General features: G+C 40.6%; 1 protein-coding gene across 2 annotated transcripts in view; it reads left to right on the forward strand.

Moving 5' to 3' along the window:
- Positions 1–23,741, forward strand: part of SDK2 (sidekick cell adhesion molecule 2) — a 377,040-nt gene that overhangs the window by 271,901 nt on the left and 81,398 nt on the right. For both annotated transcript variants that reach the window (XM_063293433.1, XM_063293434.1), the window contains exons 3-4: positions 12,419–12,525; positions 19,039–19,186. In XM_063293433.1, the coding sequence (XP_063149503.1) occupies positions 12,419–12,525; positions 19,039–19,186 (255 nt within the window). The remainder of the gene's footprint in view (positions 1–12,418; positions 12,526–19,038; positions 19,187–23,741) is intronic.

Raw genomic sequence — 23,741 nt, forward strand, 5'->3', positions numbered from 1 at the left:
ATAGGGTGCCTGTAAGCAAGGTCCCTTGATGATACAAGATTCCCACAGCCTGAAGTAGATGGGCTTCAAAATAAACCAAGCTGTTTTTCAAATAGTTGAAGATAACCTGGCTTACTTTTAGAATTAGTCTATGCAAAAAGTGCCCGGTCGTTCTGATCTCACCTCCACCACCTCCCCCATTCCTTTATTTTTAATTATGGCAAAGGTTGGCAGGAAGGAAAGTGGCACTGTTAGCCAAGAATCTGGGTGGGTGAATGAGTGAACAGGGAAGCCAGTAACTTTTTTTTACAGCTGGGGTTTTAATCCAAGAAAGAAAACAACTAAACCCCTCTCTTCCTGAGACCGGCTTTTGGAAACTTACAAACATGATGTGGAAATCTACAAGCCCAAATTTGCAGAATTTATCTGGCATCTCTAGTAATTTTCTGAGTTCCCAGAAATAATTTGATAATGCAAACCATAGCATTATAAAAATGGTGGGCTTGAAACCCTGTGTTTGATTTCTGCTCCCCTAGAATCCTGATTAGGGCCATTAAGGCCACTGAATTTGACCTCCCCTCCGGTCAGGGCAAGAATCCAAATAAAAGTTGAGAGATGGCTGTCGAGCCTTCAATGGAAGACATCCAGTGAAGGGGAGTCTGCACCTCCCTGGGTAATTGGTTTTACTGTTGAATAGCTCTTACTGTTAGGAAGCGTTTTCTGACATTCAACTGAGATCTGCCTTCCTGTAACTTAAATCCATTATTTGTGTCCTGCACTCTGAAATGAGAGAGAACAGGTCTTGACCTTCTTCAGTGTGACATCCTTTTAGGTATTTGAAGAATGCTATCATAACCCCCACCCCCACCCCAACCACAGGCATCCTTTCTTAAGACTACCCAGCTCTTTCAATCTCTCTTTGTATGGCTTAATTTCTAGTCCCCTTGCATTCTTCATTGTGCTCCAATTTCTCTGAGTCCTTCTGAAAGCGTGCCCAGAACTGGACACAGTACTCTGAATTCTTCTTGAAATATGGGACCTGAAGAAAGCAGAAAAGAACGGAATTATTACTTTCCCTGGTTTGAAATCATACTTCTGTTGATGCAAGTGATATAGCCTAAAACTGCATTTGCCTTCTTTTCAACCACCGTGCACTGCTGGCTCATATTCTGTTTGCAATCAGTGATGAAACTAGCACTGCAGCTCAAACTCTGCCCTTGCATATATACTTGCATATCCTGATGCATGCCCAAAAAGCGTGTAGCATGTGTTATGATACCACAATGCTCAGTGTGTCATTTGCTCTTCACCCCTTGCAAGACTCCCAAGTCCTGGTAAAGATGTACCTTGACCTGCCTGTTTCTTTCAGCTCCAGACTGCCCTTCACAATTTTCTTGTGGAATACACACTCTTTATTGGAGAAGACTGAACCAAAATAGGAGCTGAGAAGCCCTGCCTTCCCTTGTTACTTGTTAACATTTTGTCTTCTTCACTGAACAACAGCCATACAGATTGGTTTTTTTTTCCTTTTAGTTTCAGCATATGTAAAGAAGCCCTTTTTAGCATTCTTCACTTAGTTCAGTTCATTCTAAGCTTTCCCTCTCCTGACAGGTCCAGAGGGCCTGTCTGTACTCTTCCCTTGTGGGTTGCTCTTGTTTCATTTCTTGTATATGCCCTTTTCTATTTTAGTATCTTCACTATGCTTTTTGTGTGCCATGTTGGCTTCTGTTGCAGTCCTTCTTTCCCCTCCTCTTTGGAATTGTTTGCAACTGTTTATCACCTTCTTTAGGAGTACCAACCCTTTTTCCAAATGCTCCTCCTGCCATGAAATCCTACTTCTTCTTGTTCTGTATTAATCAACATCTGCTTTCTTGAGGTCCAAGGTATGTGTGTGGCTATGCGGTTTAAGTTTCCCTTAAAATCAAGTACTCTAACATTACACAGATACTTTCCCCTAATACTTCTGTACTTCCACTTCCTTACCATTCTGCGTGTTAGCCTTCAGCTATTTGTATAAACTGGCTGGAAATGAAGCTGGCCTAAGAAATCCCCTTCTGGATTTCTACCTCTTCCTCTGCTTTGGCAACAAGAATAGCCAGGTTATTCATGATTTCCTTTATTGCTGTGGTTTGTTTAATGATTGTACTATTCTTTGATGCCTAATCGTTTAATCTGAATCCCATTATAATTTTTTTTTTTAAAAATGTGTTTTGTCTGATTGCTCATGTTTACTTACAAAATGGTCTGCAAGGGGTATGTAAATTTATGAGCACAACTATAACTATGGATGAAAAGGTCAAACAATTTTATGCTTGTAATATTGATATTGTAAAATGTAATTAATATTGATAGAACACTTTTTTCTCTTCTTTATTCTCAACACTAAAGAATAGAATGTTAATAATCTCCAATTAATATTGTATAAATGTTACTGTATTGAAACAATATAATGTACCAAGATTTATAACAATATAAGAAAAAAGAAAGAATTCAAACATGTGCAACTATACATCCTGTTGCTCCTGATAACCTCTCTGAATCTATCTCTGCCTTTATGTGATGGCTGTAAAGGTTAGACATAACTCCACCTTGACTACTTCTACCACTCCAGCTTTGTCAAATTTCATATATAAAATTATACTCTTGTTTTTAAAAAAGGGAGGAAAATGGCAATAAGATACCCAAAATACATTTGGGATAGGGGGAAAAAAAAAGATAAGTTTTATTTATTTATTCATTCATTCATTCATTCATTCATTCATTCATTCATTCATTTATTGCATTTATGTGGCCACCCATCTCACACAAGGCGACTCTGGGTGGAGTACAACAATGAAATAAAAACAGTGAATAAATTAAAAAACCAATTATTATAAAAAGATCAAAGTGATTATTAAAAATAATATTGTCAAAAAATTCTAAAATATGCCATTTTAAATATCTGCCATTAACTTTAATATACTTAGGAACATGTGCTTATGTGGGTATAGTATATATTGTGTCCTTGTCAAATTCTAAAATTTAAGTTTTATATACATATCCATTCATACAATCTGAAGAGAAACCAGAGAATACATATCCATTTATATACCTACCTTGTCTCAAGGGTCTCTATCTTGCCATAGTAGAAGACGTAAGACTATGTGTAATTCTTCTATCTGTTGTCTGCGTTTGTGTTTTGGCCGATTTATTAACTAGGACAATACAAGGAGACTCTGCCCATTATTCCTGGTGTTTGCCTGAGCTCCTGACAGCTTGGTGGAATTGAAATATCTTATTTAAAGCAAGTGAGGATCATTTTAAATATCAGCATTGACACTCAAGGACTCATTGCTAACCGAGTGCACAATAACAGTTATGCAGAAGGGGGGGCAGATGCTCCTACCAACGTTGCCCTGCTTTGAATGGGTAATTTTACTTCCTTTGTGTCTTTTTCTTTAAAAGCCCATCTCTTATTTTCTGTTGGTTTAGCTTCCAGAACCCTTGGGCCCCATTCTATCCACTGGTGGCATAGGGAATCTAAGGGTAGCTTCTGAGATGAATGCAGGTTCTCAGCAGGTGTCTCAAAATGAGGTCTTTGGATCCATCATCAGTCTGATTGCTTACCAGAGGTAGGAAAACCACTCTTGTGAGAGATGTTCCCCTGCCCTCTGGAAGTATGGGCTGAATTGTTCAGACTCCCAGTTGGCTTATTTATCCCTACTATCTGGCTTATTTCCAGACCACCACCCCTGACATGTGAATTTGTTATGCAGTAGCTCCTGTCTGCGGGATTGAATTCAGGAGCAGATTTCAGAAGCCATGCCAGCTTAGGGCCTTGCATATGCAGGGAAAAGAACATTATAAGAGCAGATACAGTTCAGGGCAGGGCAGTGTTTGCTTGTTTATCAGATTTATATGGCTACTCATCTTATGTGCCGTCTTAACTAAAGGCCTGTGTACGAAGTCTTAGTTATATTTGTATGTTTGCACTAGGGAGGTTGTCAAGTTGCAGAAACCTGATCTGGATATTCAGCAGTCGCCCAAGGACAAAGGAGCCAATAGAATAAAATGCATACGTTGTGTTTAAGTGTGTATTGAAGTTAAAATTATATCTTGTTAACTTATATCTTAGCACTGACCACCTAAACTTGTAGCGTGTGAGGGGAGGGAAGCAGCATTTTAAAAACTTATTGTTTCATTCTACAAAAGGAGCAGAGATTCATTGAAGGAGGAGATGAAAAAAATCAGCCTGTTTTTGAGGCATTTGGAATTTTTTTGATGGCTTAGTACATCTGTTCTGACCCTTATTTTAGTGGAAAAGTGCTGAAAGGCATCAACAATCTTCCCATTTCCTCCCTCTTCTTACTCTTTTGGGCTTTGTGCTGTTTTTGAGCTGTTTCTAAATGTTTTGTGAACTGGATAGTTTTACAAATTATTTATACATGTATGTCACTTTACAAAATGTTTTAAGGGCAGAGAATCCACTGAGGCTTTGGGAAAGTAGCAAGACTGAAGGCTGTTATGCAAATCAGTAATACTAAGCTCGCCCAATAAGCATGAAATCCAACATTGAAGTCTTGTGTAGTTTTTGCTCTGGAAAGTTGAGAAGTATAATTTATCCACAAGAACATCCATAACATCAGAATGTTGTGGCATTCCTAAAGAATCCTAATGGACAATACATGCTGTATTCACACAGGAAGGACTCTTCTGCACAATTTCACACCACTTTTCTCCTCTTGTGTCTCAGGTGGAATATTGACAACCAAGCAGGGTTGTTTTTTTTTTTTTAAAAAGTGGCTTATTTTTCTCTGTTGCTCGCTCATCCCCTTTCCTTAAGGAAGAACAATACTGGGAGTGGGAAATATTTCAGAACTTCAGTTTGCTTGATCACTAGCCATCAAACAGTTTCACTTCTAGGCAACACTGACAAGCTTCAGAAAGCTTGTCAAAGGTGCCCAGAAGTGTGCTTCTGCCAATGGCTATCCTAGCTTGTTATTCTAATTGAAGATAAATCCCATGGCTAGAAGCCAGGAGGCTGTGAGTTCTAGTCCCGCCTTAGGCATGAAAGCCAGCTGGGTGACCTTGGGCCAGTCCCTCTCTCTCAGCCCAACACACCTCACAGGGTGGTTGTTGTGGGGAAAATAGGAGGAGGAAGGAGTATTTGGTATGTTCGCCGCCTTGAGTTATTTATGAAAATAATAAAGGCGGGATAAAAATAAAATAAAAAAATAAAAATAAAGGGGAACATGTTGCTAATATCTGGTGTGCCTTTCTCAGAAGCTTCCATTGACTTTCATACCTTGAATGGGAGACCAGTATCAACTTGTGCAAACAACTATGGCTGCTGTTTAAGCAGAATTGGGTGTAGAGGTCATCCTATGCTGCCATCTACAGGCTGATATAAGATATTCATCTTTGTGGTACATTAGGCCAGTGTGGTGAATTAGAACCTGCCTAATTCCCAATTCACATATCACACCCAAAAAATGTAACGGAATTGTGATGTCAATGGCATGCCTTTCTCATCAGTCCTCATGCCTGATTTTGCTGTCTGCATTGTTCTTAAGAGACCGCAACATGCACATGCTATTTGCAGATTGGCGGTCTCATCAGTTAGCATGGGATTCTCTGTTACAGGAGAAGAGAGTCAAGGACAGGAGAGGAGAGCTTTCAGATCCATTTTTCCCCTGCCAATGTTCTAGAGCAGTGTTTCTCTAGAACCTTGGCAACTTGAATATCTGTGGACTTCAACTCCCAGAATTCCCCAGCCAGCCATGCTAGAGCATTGGCTCAGAGTTTTCTCCAGGACATGGCATTGGCAGGCAAGATTAAGTACTGCAGGAACTTGTAGCTTTTGCTTGCCGCAAGCAAGGAGTTGGAGCACCGCTATAAGGAATTATTGCTTCCTCCAACAGGCTGGTAAAAAATAAAAGTTAAAGCTAGCCTGGGATAAGAAGGGAAGTGGGATTAAGAGCTATTTATTTATTTATTTTCTGTCAACTCCCCAAGGACTCCCAGTAGTTTACATCTTCTTATATAATCAATAAAACAACCACATACAACCATTAGTGGGGGGGGGAACCCATTCACACACGCACACACACACACAGCATTCTCTATCCCAGCAACGTTCTATACATTAGAGTGTTTTATCTGTTTTATCTGCCCTCCTTAAGCAATATAAAAGGAGGTGCTATCAGGTTCTCCAGGGGAAGGCTATTTCCAAAGGGATGGAACAAAGTTTGAAAAATATTGCCTCCTGCCCTCCCCACAACCTCTGAGCTTTTGTGTGATAAACTAAGTCCTGAAACTGCAGTAATAAAGGGAACAACTGACTGAATCACTGACAGTATATTGAACAAAGGCATCAGGACTAACTATTCCGCTGTTCTTAAAAACAAGCTCCACTATACCAAACAGGATTTATCCTTGTTTCAGGATGCTGCTGTTGCTGTGGATTTGTGATGTAATGCTGAGACCTCGATTGTGGAGAGGTTGTGTTTTAACCCTTGGGGGACAGTTGCAAGTGAGCTTGAAGGCTCCCTCCTGCCTGGAATGAGAGTGTGGGAAATCACTTCTGGAACTCTGGAAATGTGAGGGAGAAGCTGAAAGATTCCCCCTTCCTTTGCAATGAAAGTGTAGTCAAGGTTTTTGTATTCTGCTGAGTCCTAGTGAGAGGGCAACTCCAGAGAAGTTGCTTCGTAGGAGTCTATGAACCAGGTCCAGTTGGGGTAGCCTCCAGCCAGCCAATTCAACTTGTAAAGTGATGCTGGATTTGGGGGGAGGGGGGAGGGGAGCAGGGGAGCAGGGGGTGGATTTTTCTGAAGGTCTGAGTTGAGACACTGGAGAGGCATTGGAGGAGCTTGAGAACTGGGGCAGAATTCTGAAGTGTTGGGCAGAGGGAAATATGTCAGGGAGAATTGGTGGCCAGTATAAGGAAGGGGATCAGTAATTTGGTGCCCTTCCCTGCTTCTCGCCCAGCTGTTCCAACCCAATGGCCAAGGAGCCTTGTAGTCTGTATATAAGAAGACCTTGGCTTATCCATAACCTAGTAACAGATGAACATGTACACAGAGCATAAATTGCCAAGACTAGGGTAAGTGAAGACAGGGTGATCTCTTCTCAAAAATGCATCCTCCTCTTTTGGTGCTTCAGCAGCTGTGACTCCAGGGAAGGTGATGATGGTCTTCCTTGAAACTAGCAGTGACCAGATGCTGTGTCTCTGAGGTAGCTCAGAGAGCAAATGCCTGTGGCTGAAGTTGTGCTCTAAAGATAAGCTAAGAGTACTGCTGGACTATTGATCAGGAGTCTAGTAGTATTTTTTCCGACTAACAAATTTTATTAAAAGGCATAAACTTTTACTGCATCTCATGAAAACTTATGCCTTTTAATGAAATTTGTTTGTCAGGAAAGGTACTACAAGACTTCTGATTTTTTGCCACCATAGACTAACAAGGCTCTCCTCCTACAATGTTGGGGTATTGGCCATCTTGCTGCCAGCAGTAACCTTCCCTTGGTCCCTTGATTTCATTCCTGAGATGGTGGTTGATTCTCTCAGCTATTGTGGCTGGGCATTTCAACTTCCATTCCTGGGAGGTTGATTGGGTATGGCCCAGGAGGTCATGACCAGCATGGCAATCATGGGTTTGTCCCAGGGCACAGCTGGCTCCATTCTTACAAGTGGCCATATAGTAAATCTGATTTTTACCCTTCAACAGTTGGTTTATGATCTGAAATTAACGGATGCTTCTTTCAATCCTTTGTCATGATCAGGTCATTTTCTGGCCACTCTGAGGCTAAATGACACCCCCCAACAGCTGCAAAGAGGAGGGACCAGTTAGGATGATCTACCTCGGGCACCTTATGGATCTGGTTGATTTCCAGCAGGCAGTTGCGGAGTTAATAAAATGATCTGACAAGCAATTCTACAGCATTTCTTGTCAACTACTTAAATGCTGAGTTGGTTAGGATGCCAGATGTCGTCAGTATACTGGTCATATTCAACTTTCTATCCTATCTCCTGGCTGAACAGGAGATCCAAGTTCTAGAGGCTGTCAGGGGATGTATCAGTTGAAATTCGCTAAAGTTGAATCCTGAAAGATGGAGCAGTTGTACGTTCAGAAAGTGTCTGATTCCTTGGAAATTCTATATTTACTCCAGATGGGATTGCACTGTTCTGGAAGGAGCAAGTCCAGGATCTAGGGGAGTTTGTGGAATCATAGTTCCTGAAATATCAGGAGGAAGCTATGATTATGAGAACTTTTGCCCAGCTTCAGATGGTGCATTATTCTTGGAATTTGATCTGTAGCCCATAGTCATTCACGCTTTCATCATGTTATGTAAAGACTTCTGCAATGCACTCTACTTGGGGCTGCTCCTGAAAACTATACAAAAACTTCAAGTAGTATATAATGCAAAAGGCTGTGTGCTCACCAGCATAAACCAATTGAGCAGGGCAATAGATGTTCAATTGCTGTAGTGGTTAAATATATGTTTCTGGTACAATGCAAAATGCTGGTTATAACCTACAAAGCCCTTCATGGCTTGGGTCCTAGTTACTTCGGTGACCATCTGCTTCAGATAGAATCTGGCTGTTTTACAATTCTGAGTCAACAAGGTATGCTGCCTGTTCCCCACCCCACTTCTGTAAATCTAAAGAGAGGGGTTTCAGGAAATGTGCCTTTTCTGTTGCTGCCCAGTAGAGTGGAATACCCTACCCCCAAGGTAAAGATAACTCCTTTTTCATAAATCAAGTAAATAAAATTGAAACAGTCTTCTGCTAGTCTTCTGCCTGTCTGTCCTACATAGCAGAGTGCATCCATGAACATCATCTAGCAGTCAGAAGTCACGATGAAAACTCCCTAATCTCACAGCACATGGGCAGACTCAACCATAGTTTCAACTGGGAAAGTGAGCATCCTAGACCAACCTAAATCCAAAAACACTAGGGAATTCTTGGAAGCTTGGCACTCAGACACATCAGCCATCAATAGACACATAGAGATAAACCACATTTACAAACCATTCAAGAGACAATAAAAAAGCTGAGAAGGAAAAAAAAGGCCAGAATACATCCTCTCCAGCAGCCTACACCCAGTTAAGCAGGGATTAACATCAGACAAACAATCAAGCAGAAAATATAGCCAAGGAACTACCAAAGAGACAGACAATCGAGCAGGCAAACAATCAACCAAAAAACTATTCCCTAATCAAGGAACTCCCAAGCAGAAAAACACACCCCCATCAACACTGGCAGGGCAAGCTACTGTATATAAACAGGTAGCAAACCCCACACTCTCTTGCACTGATGATGTTACCTAGTTGGGCAATGAAACATCTACAATCAAACAACCAAGCTCAGAGAGCACCAAGTATTCCACAGTTCAACCCTGAACTACATATATTCTTTTCTATTGATATTCCATTCTCTTGGTGATGAAAAAGGAAATATGGGATCCTTGCATTCTGTTTATGGCCGTGGCTGAATTTGAGATTAATAGAATGAAGAACTTGTATAGAAGATCCAAGGCAACTCAGTTTTTGACAAATTATTCCTGTATAGTTGTTATATCCCAATAGAAATAGTAACAATGGTGTGAGCCAACAGCATATGTGCCCATTACTTTAAACAACATTATCTTGGTCTAACAGGCTATTTCTGACATTTCAAACAACAGTGCTTCTGGAGTGGTGTAACAGCTGTTGGTGCCTCTTGCATACTCTTGTCCGTAGCAACCTAAACCACTAGCTGTCACCTTGGTGCCTTGAAGCAAGATTCCTATCATCTTCTGAATTTCAAAGCTTCCAAATTTGCAACCGCCACATGGGCAGCCTCTATACTAACATCAGTAAGGCAGACACTCAGTCTGCCTGACTCTGTTGGATTATACTTTTTTGCCCTCCTTATCCACAGATTGAGATGATTTTTTCTGCCTTCTGAAAGCATACAGCAGCACTGTGTGCATGGAGAAGAAGGATCTCTAGACTTCAGGGCAATCATTAGATAATCACCTCTCATTATTAAACTTTAATTTAAATTGTGTATTGAAAAGAACAAACAAACTTGTATCAAAGGAGCCTCAGGCACTTTTCAGTACTTGATTAAATTTGAGGGTATGGGGGTGGAAAGCCGTGTAGGTTCTTTGACTTATTTCCTCTGAGTTTCCATCTTCTGATTTTTCTCATTGCTGCAAGGAAATAATATGAATTATTGCTCAAGACTAGTTCTTTCTTTTCAGATGGCTAAACTGGAAATGTAGATTCAGGAAGACTTTACCAGTCGCCCCTGATAATGTGCCCCAAATTTATTCCTCATTGTTTCCCTTCCTCATTAATTTCTCATCAGTATATCCATAAATTTTCATGCTTAATTCTCCAAGTTTTCTAGCTCTGTGTTCTCATGTGTATCTTGTCCATCCAGCTGTCACACTTAGAAAACTTTCCCTACATCTTTCATTATGATGCATAGCAGAAATGTGCTAAATCTGAAGTTCAGGGGCTGGAAATCAAAGTTCAGAAGTACTTCTAGTAGAAAATGATCTGTGTAACGTTAGTATTTGGACAATGTACGTATTCCCACAGCATCCCTTCCTACCACTGTTATGCCAAAAAGAAGCCTAAGAAAAGTTGTCCTTCATTTTACAATTCAATCTTCACTTACTTTGGTGAGAAATGTTTGAAAGGGGAGGAAGGGAAATGTGGTATAGCTCAGGGGGTACCGTCATCATTACGACTTCACAGAACTCAAAGTGTGATCACACAGCCTGGGAGGGTATATGAATTTAATAATTCAAAAGTAGAGTTGGATGAAAATTGCCCACGATAATTGTCCATTGGTATAAAGCTACTTCAGAGAGATGAAACAAAGCAGCATGACAATACTAACAGAATGATTCTGTTACCCTCTCTGAATTAACAGTAGGATAATTTTATATAGCTATGGGGCACCGTAATAGTACACAGTAATTATAAGTTTCCTTCCTTCCTTTCCTTGAATGTAAGTACTACGGGATAATCTAATCTGAAGGAAAATGGTCAGCTTCTTTCTCAGGGATCAGAATGTTTTTGTCCTAGAAAATATATTTATTCAAGGCATATATTAGATGCCTTTCAAGCTAGCTGCAGCTTGTGCAATGCAGCTTACAATATAAAGCATACAATTCAGTATCTATGTAACCTGTTCTTGAAATTAAAAACCCATTTCCAACAAAAGTTAGTGTGAAGTGTTTAAAACAATCCAATCTGAAAAAGATAAATAGCAAAGGTATGTATAACACAAGCAGTATAGATAATGGAGAAAAAATAGTTAAAAGCCAAATGAAAGTAGCAACAACAGCATTTTAAACCCCTCTTCAGGACAGCCACCAGTTGGAGCCTACTGTCTTTCCCTTGTGTAGGACCACTGAGAAAGCCCTTTTTGCAAGTACTTGTCAGCTTTACAAATCTTAGTAGCAAGTCAGCAAATATAGTCTCCCATCAGTAGGTTCATGAGGTTGGGGCTCAAAGCATCCAAGCCTAGTCTCACAGTTTAAATTGGATTTGGAAATGTGCTGGCAATCAGGGAATCTGGTACAAAACTGATCCATCCCTTTAGCTCCAACCAAGATACAAGGGGCCGTGGTTTGCCCTAATTAAAATATCTGAAACATTTTCAGAGACAGCCTATACCGTATACATAACTGAAACTAGTTCTCCTTTTCCTAGATAGGGGTAGAGAAGATGCACCAACCAGAGTTGGTAAAGACAGCTGCTGAATTATGCTTACCTAGACAACAGTGAATTAAGAAACTCTTCTAAAACAGAGTTGGTCCTTCACTGGCAGTGAAATCTTATCTAACATCAGTTGAATCCTGTATCCAGATTAACAGATTTTTCCCACCCATAGCTCTTCAATTTTGCCTGGATAAGGCTTCTGCTCCTCCCTCCCCAACATCCATCCCAAAACTTCTTCAAAATCAACTACTCAAGAGTTTCATAACCTCCCTGGAATCAGGAAGTAGAAGGCAGAGGTGTCTTCTGCATGTTGATCCAACTGCAGCTCAAACATCCAGGCAACTTTCCTCCTTTAACTGGGAATAAAGCTTGCATCATCCCAAATAAAAATGCAAAAATGCACTTTATTGAAAAAGTGGAGTTTTCAATGGATGTAAACGGATCTTACACACTGTATTCTTTGAACCCTTTGTGACTGTTTTGTTCCAACAGCAGAATTTTAAATTATTTTTATAATTAAAGTATAATAAGTAAAAATAGCAAGTAAATAATAAAAGCTTATGGGAAAATAGGCCATGCTGTCACAGCACAGACAAAAGAGATTTGCTGTAGCTTATCGAGATGTGTAAGATTATAGTTGCCTTGCCCATGTATCTCTTTGATTAAATACTGCATTGTTCTATTTCATCATCTCCGTTTCTTTTCTCTCTCACTCTGTCCCACGTCCTTCTCTTTTATTAAGGTACATGATCACATCCCTAGACCGAACACATGCTGGCTTCTATCGCTGCATTGTGCGCAACCGCATGGGGGCCCTGCTGCAACGACAGACTGAAGTACAAGTGGCATGTAAGTGCTGATGAGTCCTGTCCTCCAATGGTTTAGGGATGCACAAGACAACCTTCTATAACAAAGTCAGCTACAAGTCAAAAGGGCAGCCAAGATAGTCACGTTGCCTGGATTAATGTTTGGACCACTTGTTAAAATGGGATAACGAGATTAGGCTTTTAAAAGGCTCAAAAGGTGCAGTGCATGTTATGAAGGACCTCTCCAGGGTGGAAGGAGTAATACTTCAAGCAAAAAGGAGAAAATTAACTAAGGGGCAAAGCTGTACGGAAGAACATATGACAGAATACTAAAAGAAGTCATAGCTCATTGGTAGAATATGTGCTTTGATTCTGTGAATCTAAAGACCCTTTCACAAAAGAATCATTCCCAAGACAATGCAGAATAAAGGGGTAGTTACAACCATAGTTTTGTGTTCTCTACGTAGGGGGTTGCTTTGTTTTATTATATTCGTGTATTTTGTTATTTTATTTTATGAACTATTGAACAGCTTAGAAATGGATTAACTTGCACAAAAATAGTGAAGTCGCTTTGGATTTCTTTCTGACTGCAAGCATCCCCTCTCCTGCATTGTATACGCTATATTCTTCTCCATCACAGTCAGGAAATTTTGCTAATTTCACTCATAAATTAGGTAAGATGGATATGGCCCTTTCTTGTTAATGCATATGATTTATTTTTTAAAAAAAAATCAGCTAAAATTTATCCTTGGTCACTGATAGAACAATCAGTCAAGATTATCAGTTAAGCAAAGTTTGGTTGATCCTTGATAAGCAAAGTAAAGTGAGAAATTATTGGGTGCTAAAGAGCTCTTCAATTGAGCCATGCAAAATAGAATTCAAATCAACAGCTAAAAGAGGAAAGTAGAGAAATTGAAATTGACAGAAAGGCCCGTTCTTAACAGTGTGATTGATGAACCATATGAAAAGAACATCATCAAACCAGGACATCTTTCACCTTCAGATCAAGATTAGAGGAACTTGTAAAGGACATCATTCAGCCAGCTGCAGAATTTTAGATATGAGAATCGTGAATGGAAATTCTGTCTGTAGCTGTGCTCTATATATTAGAAGTCACCTTCCAGGTTTTATCACACTTTATTAATCCTCTGTCAACAATAAGCTGACCTTTGATAGCTGTGCCAAATCACAGAACCTCAAATCACAAAAGCCATGTCTGCTTCTTCCATGCTGAGAGATTACATTTAAACATTTATTTTCATTTGTTGCTTCTCTTTTTAAAGCTCTTTCGGATTTCACATCATTATTTGCAAAACTTCAATGGCAAGTGGGACCTGAAATTTTCTATTTTCATGTTATAGTTTTGACTGTTGGTCCCTTAAGATATTCCTATAAGGAAGAAAGCTATGGGGGTTTGAGGGTCATCAGAATATTTGGAAGCTGGGTGTCTAGGTGAGTCATAAAGGGGCTAAAATAGCTGTGGGAGGTAGACAGCAGACCAAGGGGCAGAGTAGTATTATAACACATTAATGGAAGTGCACAGAAAAGTGGAAATCCAGTTTGAGGAGCTCTTTTCCTGAAGTGTTAAATCCCTCAGACAGTTTTTAGCAAAAGCAAGCCATTCTCCTCCACAACACTTTCTGGAAGGCAGGGAAAGCAAACAGCATTTATAACAATTAACCACCATTGCCTGTTGCAGGAATAAGCTGCCCATATAAATCAGCTCTAGTCTCTCCAACATGCAGGGAAGAAGGCCGGAACATTGATGACAAAGCTTCAGCTGGCGGCAGAGTCTGGATCAGTTAGCTGGCACCTATGGCAGTTAGCTGGGGAAACTTATGCCTTACCACGCCAGAGTATACTGCCTGGGAAGTAAGATGAGAGGGGTTTCATCTGGGGTAAGAAGAAATAACCCGGAGGACAACACTTTGGAATACACAAATATTTATAAGTCTTAACACAGCCCACCCAATCTAATAATCTCCAGATATGTTAGGATCTACAACCCAACCCACTCACCCCCATTACTAGCTCACATCCTGATAGGGACTCTTCTGGAGTTGCAGATTCAAGATTTCTAGCAGTCTTCTGGGGGTTGCAGTCCCTTCCAGAATTCCCAGACAAAATAGGGAGAATTGCAGTTCTAGCTTATCTACTGAGCACCAGTTTGGGAAGGGCTGATCTAATCTTGCTAGACCAGAAGCTTTAAACTTAGCTATGACTTGTTAGGATAGGTGTGGGGAACCCATAACCATCCAGAGGTTGCTGAACTACAGCTACCAGTACCCACTAGCACAGCTAATGGTGAGGAATGATTGGAGTTGGGGTCTAGCTGTTTGTGGAGGATCACAGTTCTCTGCCTTGAACTAAGAGAAGCAGGTGCCCTGTAACATTCAGTGGGGGGGGGCTCTCACCCTAGTTCTTTTCAGCATAATGGAGTCTCTGTTCATAAATAACTTGGGACACAAAGGATTGGACAACAAGCAGTTTTACTTTCATAGTTTAATGGTCCTCTAAGCTTTCATAGGGTGACAACTAGCCCTAATATTAGGCAGAGTGAAGCAATCATCTGAGGCAATTGATTTGGGGGTATTCTAAAAGGACAGCAACTAATTGCTTATCTGATTTATTATGGGGAACTTATTTGGTGAAGTGGTTAAAGGCATCAGGCTAGAAACGGGGAGACCATAAGTTCTAGTCCTATCTTAGGCACAAAGCCATCTGGGTCACATTGGGCCAGTCACTTTACCTCAGACCTTTCAAAAATGTTGCCAAGAAAACTGCAGAGACTTGTCCATGCAGTCACCAGGAGTCAAGACTGAGTCAAAGATACAAAAAAAAAAAAAAAAAACCCAACCCCACATTATTATGGCTTCATTTTTAGTTCATTGACATTGGGTTCCTTCTTCTTGAGGCAGTAAGATAGCTTAACCAGCCTTGCATAGGGTCTTCAGTGAAACATGGTATCAGGGCTATATGAGAAGCCACCTCTTTACAGCAAAAGTATCTGGCAGTATCTGTCAGATCAGAGCTTGCTTTGAGGGCTTCAGAAGCTCAGATACTGCTGGTATCTGAAAATTCAGAAAGACCAAGGAAAGAAAAAGAAAAAAAAGAAATTTCTTCTCCTGCCTCAGCAAATGACTTCATTTTTAGTTCATGGACATTGTGGTTCCTTCTTCTTGAGGCAGTAAGATAGCTTAACCAGCCTTGCTGAGGCAGGAGAAGAAAATTCAGAAAGACCAAGGAAAGGAACAGTGGAAATAGAATGGAATCTTAATTCAAGCTTTGGGCAAGGTTGATTGGGGCCTCTGAGACTTTCTGTGTTCTTATGTACTAGTGCCCAGCTATGGCATACAAAACTGCCACTGTGGAAAGAGGGATGTCATGCAACTAATTCTAGCAAAACAATCTCTTCTGAGGAGAGCCAGGCATCAGTGAAAGATCAGGTGCAAGAGAGCTTCCCAACTGATAAAAATACTGCTAGGAATTCCATTCTTGTCTATGGCAATGAATCACAACAGCTACTCTTCTGCCTTATTCCCTCTTCTTTTTCCTGTCCTGGTTTTGAAGTTACCCCTCTGTATTTTTTGCCTGTAACTGCAGGAGTTTATGTTAACAGCTCAAAATCCTGAGTCAGGCTTCCAATAACATGAGTCACTTCAAAGATACCATGAAGATTCTGATTCAGGAAAAAAAAAAAGCAGAACTAATTTATGGGGAATTGACATCTATTGATAAACTTCAGTATTAAGAAGCTAAAAACTGAAGCCTGCCATCTTCTGATAATGTATTCCTCCACCATGGTGAGTTGCTGCGCTGTTATGCTACATAGTGAGTGCCAGAACCAATTTCCCTATTGTGGCATTTACTCTCCATTGTACATTTAGTTACTTGCAATTATAAGAAGCTGGTTGAAGAAAAGGCTACTATCTCCCTGGTGCATGTGGTTTAGAGCCGTTCTACCAGAGCTTCAAGATTCATAATGAAGCCGAATGTATATAAAGCCCTGAGGCTGATATCACCAAAGATATCTCCTTAACCTCTCTCTGATGTTCCTTATTAGATGTACTCCCCAACTGGGAATTATCCTAAGTGGACTTGGTGCTTCATCAGCTTTCTTCAAATGAAGATCTCTGAGCCAAAGATCTATGCAGCAAAAGAAAATTAACATAAAGACAGCCAGTGGAAAGTCTTGGCCAGGAGTGGGAAAAGGGGGCATCTTGTGGCTTGTAGCTTGGAAACGTGCTGCAAAGACACAAGATTTAGTATACCGATTTTCATGACTCTCTGCCTTTCTGTAAGGAAGAAAGATATTCCACCCCCCCCCCCCAATTGGGAAAAGGAAATAATTGCTGTCAAAGATTGGGAAAAAGCCGATCTATGAGCATCTCCTAACCTTAAGTTCATAAATCAGTTTCCACAAACTGGGGAAAGGTGTTCCAAACATTAAAAACAGACTCAGCCTTAAGAAACTAGTGCTGCCGTGGCCTCAACTGAGCACAGGGCCTAATTTCACCATTAGCCTAGGCTAAACCCAGCTCTTACAGCGCCTGCCTTAAAATCCAGCTCTCCCATTTCGTTCGACTTTGCCATTTCCTCTTCACCACCACAGCAGCCCCTTTCTCCAAAGGTTGATGGCAAATCAGGCAGCTAATAGGAAATTAATCAGGCAGCTGTGGTGCCGCTAATGGCCAAGTCATTAAAAAGAGATTCTTTACACGTTTTTAATTACAGCAATTAAATCAAGTCAATAAAATGTCTCCCCCCATCCCCACCCCCATTTTGTCATTAGTACTATTATTATTAAAGGTGCTATAAATTTCCAACCCACAAACAGCTGCACCATGAAGAGGCACTGACCTCCATCCCTTCAGTGTCAAGGTTGTTGGTTATGTTGTCTGATGGGAAGAAGAAAGGCTTCCTGCTGTAGATACCAATATCTGAAAGATATTTGGCCATTTTTAGGGGTCAGTGAGGGAGGGCATACAAGAGGGATGATTCACAATGAATGTGCACTAGCATCAGAGGAGACTGCTCTGAATATGGAAGAACAAGGCTTTGTTTGTTGGGGGTATGTATGCGTGTGTGTTTGTTAACCACAGGTCATTGCCAATGTAAAGCATGTGAAACATTCATCTGTGGGCCTTTTGCTCTAAAAAATCTGTACAGGCACCTTAATAGCTGCATTTTTAAAAAAAGTGTTCCAGTTTGTTCCCCCACTGCAACTTGTGACCACTTCTTGTGATTCAGTTCTTTCCCAAGAAGCTATAGAATGCATGTGTTATTGTGTCAATTGTGAAGGGTGCTCATACACATATATAAATTGCCACCTTTCAAAGAATGCACATGCAGTGACTAAGAATGGCCTTGGCATATTTCTCCCATATATTTTGTAAGGAGAAAACTGTCATTTATATGGATACCCTTTCATACCTTACACATTACGTGGGCTTTTTTGCGCTTAACAATCCATTGCCCCAATCAAAATACTACACAAAGCTACTTGCCATGTAAAAGAAAAGGCCAGGAAATCTATCACAGTTCCAAGTGTCAGGATGTCCTGGGTCTTTGGGTTTTGCTAGCTTTGAAAAATTGGAACTTCAGGTTTTTCTAGCCATTTTTGTTCCTTTCCTAAACGAATATGTAAAGGGCACGTTCTGATGTATTCTTGCCTGGAATGGGGTGGGTAATTGGCAGCCCAGAAGCTGCATGCAGCCCTACAAAACACATTGTAGTGCCCCCCAATGCTTTGCCTCTTTTGTAACAATTTAAACTTCGTTGAACTAAGCTTTTGAACAGAGTTTCACATCTATTTTGTGTAAAATAAACACACACACACCCAAGGCTGAAAAAATTAGGTATAATCAATCCAGTAACATTACTGCATCTACACAGTGCCCTAGCAGTTCTCTGAGAGTAATAACGATGAAAATGAGGGGACTGCTGGCCCAAAGAGTGATGGGTGGTGAGGTGAAGACTTCACTGGGTAACTTGATACTGCTGTGACCCATCAGGATGCAGGGAAGACCTCTTTTCTTCCATGGTTTCAGACCGAGAAGAAAAAATGACGTTTATGAATAAGCTGCTAGATAGTGATGATCAGTTGCATTCAGAATCGCTGATCATAATTTGTGCATGATTTAGGTCTCCTCCACCTTGACATATTGCCCATTCTCACCTTACTTTGTGACTCCTACATTCTCATTGTGTCCTATCCTAGGCCTATAACTTGAAATGATTGACTGAATGCATACATGAGTGCATGCATTCATAGATGCATGGAGAAAGAGCAAAGCTCCTAATTATGTTCAAAGCATGGATGGTAGGATAGGTAGAATCTAAAGTGCTCTTAAACTGGCTGATGCCATTTCTTATTATTTTCCACTTCTTCTTAGTTCCTTGACCAAGGTGGATGCCATGGAGGCACGCACACACACACACACACACACACAAACATACATTCTTTAGGGTTGTAGCTTACCTGACTGCATTGTGCCTTTGTCCTCTATATTTACTGCTGTTTCTCTCTCCATTCTCCTGACAATCACCTGACCAGACATGGGAAGCTTTGAAGAGAAAGAGAAGCAGCAGAGCGTCTCACATGGTGAAGCTGCCGTCATCCGTGCTCCCCGCATTGCCAGTTTCCCTCGTCCGCAGGTCACATGGTTCCGCGATGGGCGCAAAATCCCTCCCAGCAGTCGCATGTGAGTAAAAATGGCCATAATAAGAGAACCACTGTGGTTAAAAGATTTCAGTAGATCTGCATGTCTGCTCACTTTTCTTTGGAATAGGATCTTACAAGATAGCTAGCCAGTGTTGGTGATAGCCCTAGAAATCATGGAGGCCTTTGCCACTGAATGACTGGAGAAGTGGCCCTGAAGCAATTCTACCACTGGGGACTTTCAGAACTCTTCATACCTGCTCTCCCTTCCCTTTCCATGTGGGAATATTGAATGTAGCGGCTCCCCATAGAGAAGTCTGCATTTCATACCTTGCTAACTAGCTGCCTGCTTCAGGAGTTGTGCTTAATGGCCCATGTATCCACCCTCTGAAGTACCACAAAGCACTATTTGTGCACCAGTTCCATTTGGTGGGCTTGGTTGATACAGCCATACTCTCTTTAAATAAGCTGTATTTTTTAACCATCTTTGTTCCAGATGATAATGAGTGATGATTCTTATATGCATGTCCCACTGAGCTGAACTTTGACCTGGAAATTGAGCTATTTATATTGCTAATAGATCCAGTTTGCTTCTCCATTAGTAAGTGAGCCAACTCCAACCCCACATGCCAATAAATAATATAGAGTAGTGAATGTGAGTAGTGAATGTGGCAGAAAGAACAAGTACTACACATACAACTTTAATGGCTGTGTGTTGTGCACCAGTTACGCCCTTTCCTGGATTGGGAGGCCCTTTGGACAGTCACTCATGTCCTTGTTATCTCCCATATAGACTATTGCAATGCGCTCTACATGGAGCTACCCTTGAAGAGTATCTGGAAGCTTCAGCTGGTCCAGAATGTGGCCACATGGGCTATTTTTGGTGCCCCTAGAAGGGCGCATTTAACACCTTTGCTTTGCGAGCTGCACTGGATACCAGTTTGCTTCTGGGTCCAATTCAAGGTGTTGATTATCACCTTTAAAGCCCTACATGGCATGGGACCAGGTTACCTGAGGGACTTCCTCTTCCCCGCTTCATCAGCCCGTCCCACCCAGTCATGCAGAGAGGGCATGCTGTGGACCCCGTCTGCAAGAGAATTCCATCTGGCGGGGTCCAGGAGGTGGGCCTTCTCTGCAGTGGCACCCACCCTTTGGAACATCGTGCCCCCAGAGGTGAGATTAGCCCCATCGCTCCTAGCCTTCCGGAGGGAATTGAAGACCTGGCTCAGGCTTGGGGCAGGGAGGAGAATAATCATACTTGGGGTTGGCTAGTGCCTTGAAGTGCCCCTCCTACGCAAGGATTGAATGAGACCATAGCCATCGGGATTTTATTATGTTTGGTAGTTTTTAAAATTGTTTTAGTCTATATTTTATATTGGAATTTTATTGGATAGTTATTGTTTTATGCTGTAAACCACCCAGAGTCCCTCCATCCGGAGGAGATGGGCAGTGACAAATTTGATAAATAAATAAATAATAAATAAACTTACACATACACTGCACTTTTAAACTGTGTTTCCTGCTCAGTATCCTTGCTCTCTTGGCAAGTACAGAACAGTGTCTTTCTCACCTCCTTCTCATCATGTTGCTCTATCCAGCTGTTGTGCTTCTTCCAATAACCCTGATGGTTAATGAAGGGACTTAATACTCTCAGATCCAGAAGCATCTACAGGGGGTCTAAAGCTGATGCTGAAATCTTGATAGATGAAACATGAGGTTGAGGGCACGAGCAGTCTGATTATAGTTAGAAATATGACTTGGCAACATGTGCAGCATTCAGACTATTGCATGCCAGGATGAAGTCCTCTAGGCACCCTTAGCAAGAAACACATTCATAAAAGAGACCCAGAACATGCCCATAAAAAAAAGTAACCTTCATCCTCAGTGGAAAGTCATGAGGCAGACACACTAGTGGAGCTGTTTATCTGAGACAATCTTGCCACGTCTAGTTTTAATGGGGAAAATGCAAAGGAACGCAGCTGAATGTGTTCTTGTTAAACTAACATTAAGGATGTTTAACAGATGTCTTAGACTCATCACATTAAAATCTGGAGATAGACTTGATAAACTAATGGCTTTGTTTATCATGGAGAAAATGAATTTAAGCAAGACGGGGGAGAGAGAGCTGTAAGGAAGGGCATTTGCTTGTTCTTAAGAGTTGTAATATTCTGTTCAGGAAAGAAGGGGGAAAATTGCTGTGCCTCTCAACACAGACAAACACATTCATAGTGAGATGCAGCAATACCCTAGCCGCAAGAATAATTTTTCAAGAATGGAAGTTTTCCTAGCAACTACCTCTCTCTTTATATGCTCATGGGCATAACTCACATAAAGGATATGAAGTAAAGGGGTACGGAGACCAGTAGCACTAATCCAGCATATAAGGAAAGTGTGTCATTGAGCAAATGGTGCATTCATCTACTGTATTCATTCCACAATATATGAAGAAGGATGCATCTTACTCCAGAAAGCTAACAGAGCTTTGTTCTTTTGTCCTGTGAGCAGTATCTCTCCATACCTTTTCCATGGAATCCTCCATAGACGTGATCCATTGGCCCCAGCTGCAGTTCAGCAGCTAAAGGAAGACCATAATATGTGGCGAGATTGCTCACTTCTCTCACATACCTGTCATGCTATTCATAGGAGGGTATAGGTGTGTATCTCTGTGTGTAGTTGGTATACATTTGCAGAAGGTTCCTTCCTCCAAGGAGTTTCATAGGAGGCTATGCAGGGCAGCCTGAATGGAAGTGGACCCTACTTCAGTGTAGCAGGTCAGTTGAGTTCCTTGGTGCAGAGCCACTTGTGTGAATGGAATGCAGAAAAGAAATATACCAAATTGCCTCCTTTTTGCCTTCATAAGCTAAGTTGAAACAAGAGAATGCCTCATTAAGGCATTCTCAAGGCAAAACATCAGTAAGATTGCTGATGTAAATCTGGACTAATTTGTTTATACGCTGTGTCGCCTAAACACGATAAAAGCTGATTCATTTTTAGAAGGTTGCTGATGGAAACATGCTTGTTTCTTTGTGGCTGTGGAATTTTTCACCAAAATAGCAGCTCTGCAATTAACACTTTGACTCTGTCTTCACCTGCTTTGGTATCCTGTTTTGTATGAACTACCCAACTATCTTCCAGGAACCAAAGTGAAAGCTCCAATTACAGTTAATATGTAAAAATGTTTCTTGGCAGTCTCTACTAGGCAGGCAAGGACACCTTAGCTCTATCTCTGAGTGAAGGGTTGGTAGTAGTTTCAAAACATTGAAGAATTGGGGAAAATAGGGTGAATTATAAATAATGACGTATTTCTCCAGAAGAATGAGAAGTTAAAAAGCCAACTCAATTATGGGATATTTGATAGTTCTGAATGTGTGAACACTTTGATCATGGTTATTGCAGTCTTGGAAGGGTGTAATGTAGTTTCCCACCCAAACCCATTTCCTAGTGAGAGGTGGAAAGATGGAATATGTGATCAGACCTTCTCAGCAATACCAACTGAGAGTCTTTGAATAAGCAATTTGTACCTAGTGAATTAAGAACTTTCCATATGTTACTTGGTTCACAGAGAGCTCTCAATTACTTGAGAGCAACATAGATATACAATCCACCCCACCCTATATTCCACAGGTCTTTTTATGACCACACAAAGCTCAGCATATTTAGTTCCGTATAGTTTTAAAACTATGTACAAGCAGAGCTCTTAATTAACCAAAACCTCTTAATATCCCCACCCCCGATTCATCTGACTCTCACTCTGACTGTATTTAATAGAGCCTTGAAAGCATGGCTCTTCCCACAGGCCTTGGATTAGAGAGAGTGATGGGCCCTAATATTTAGATTGGTTGTTTTCTTCCAGACATTTTGAGGTTTTTAATCTGTATTTTATTATTGTATGCCACCTAGAGTTGGGTAGCCTTATGAATGCAAATAAACAAACACATTTCTGTAAAAATAAACTAGCCTTAGTATCATGATCCCTTGCCACTGCTTTTTCTACAATTAGCAAAATCCAGATTTTGGAATTCCATGATGAAAGAGCGATTCAACCAAGCACTTTCTTAAACATATTTTGAAGATATGGTTGTGTTAGCACGCATAATTATTATTTTGCTTGCTGTTGTTAATCTTTATGTAGCTTTGTTGCATTTATAGTTTGCTTGATTTTTTGCTATTATTGTAGTACCATATTTGCAAGCCATTTGAAGGCCTCTTCTTGGAAAGAATAAATGAAACAATAGAGTCACCTCATTACACCTGATTTAATTATCTGGCCTTTTTTGTTTATAATTATGAGTAAAGTATTTAGATGTGGTATAGTATGTTCACTGAAAATACTGTATTGCTTGCTCATCATTTCCTTCCTGCTTCCTTACGTTCTTGTAACCTTGTATTTAAATAATCCCAATAGCGTTCCAGTATTATTAATAATAATATTAATAAATTATTTTATTACTGGAATGCTACTAGGGTTATTAATATTAATAACTATTAATATTTGCATCAATGAATAGTGTGATATTTTTACTGGAATTATTTTAAAAGTCAGCTATTTTTAATTAACTTTATTTCATGTGTTATAGATACATGTATTTATATAGGTG

Source organism: Candoia aspera, chromosome 2, assembly GCF_035149785.1.
Source record: "Candoia aspera isolate rCanAsp1 chromosome 2, rCanAsp1.hap2, whole genome shotgun sequence".
NCBI lineage: Eukaryota > Metazoa > Chordata > Lepidosauria > Squamata > Boidae > Candoia > Candoia aspera.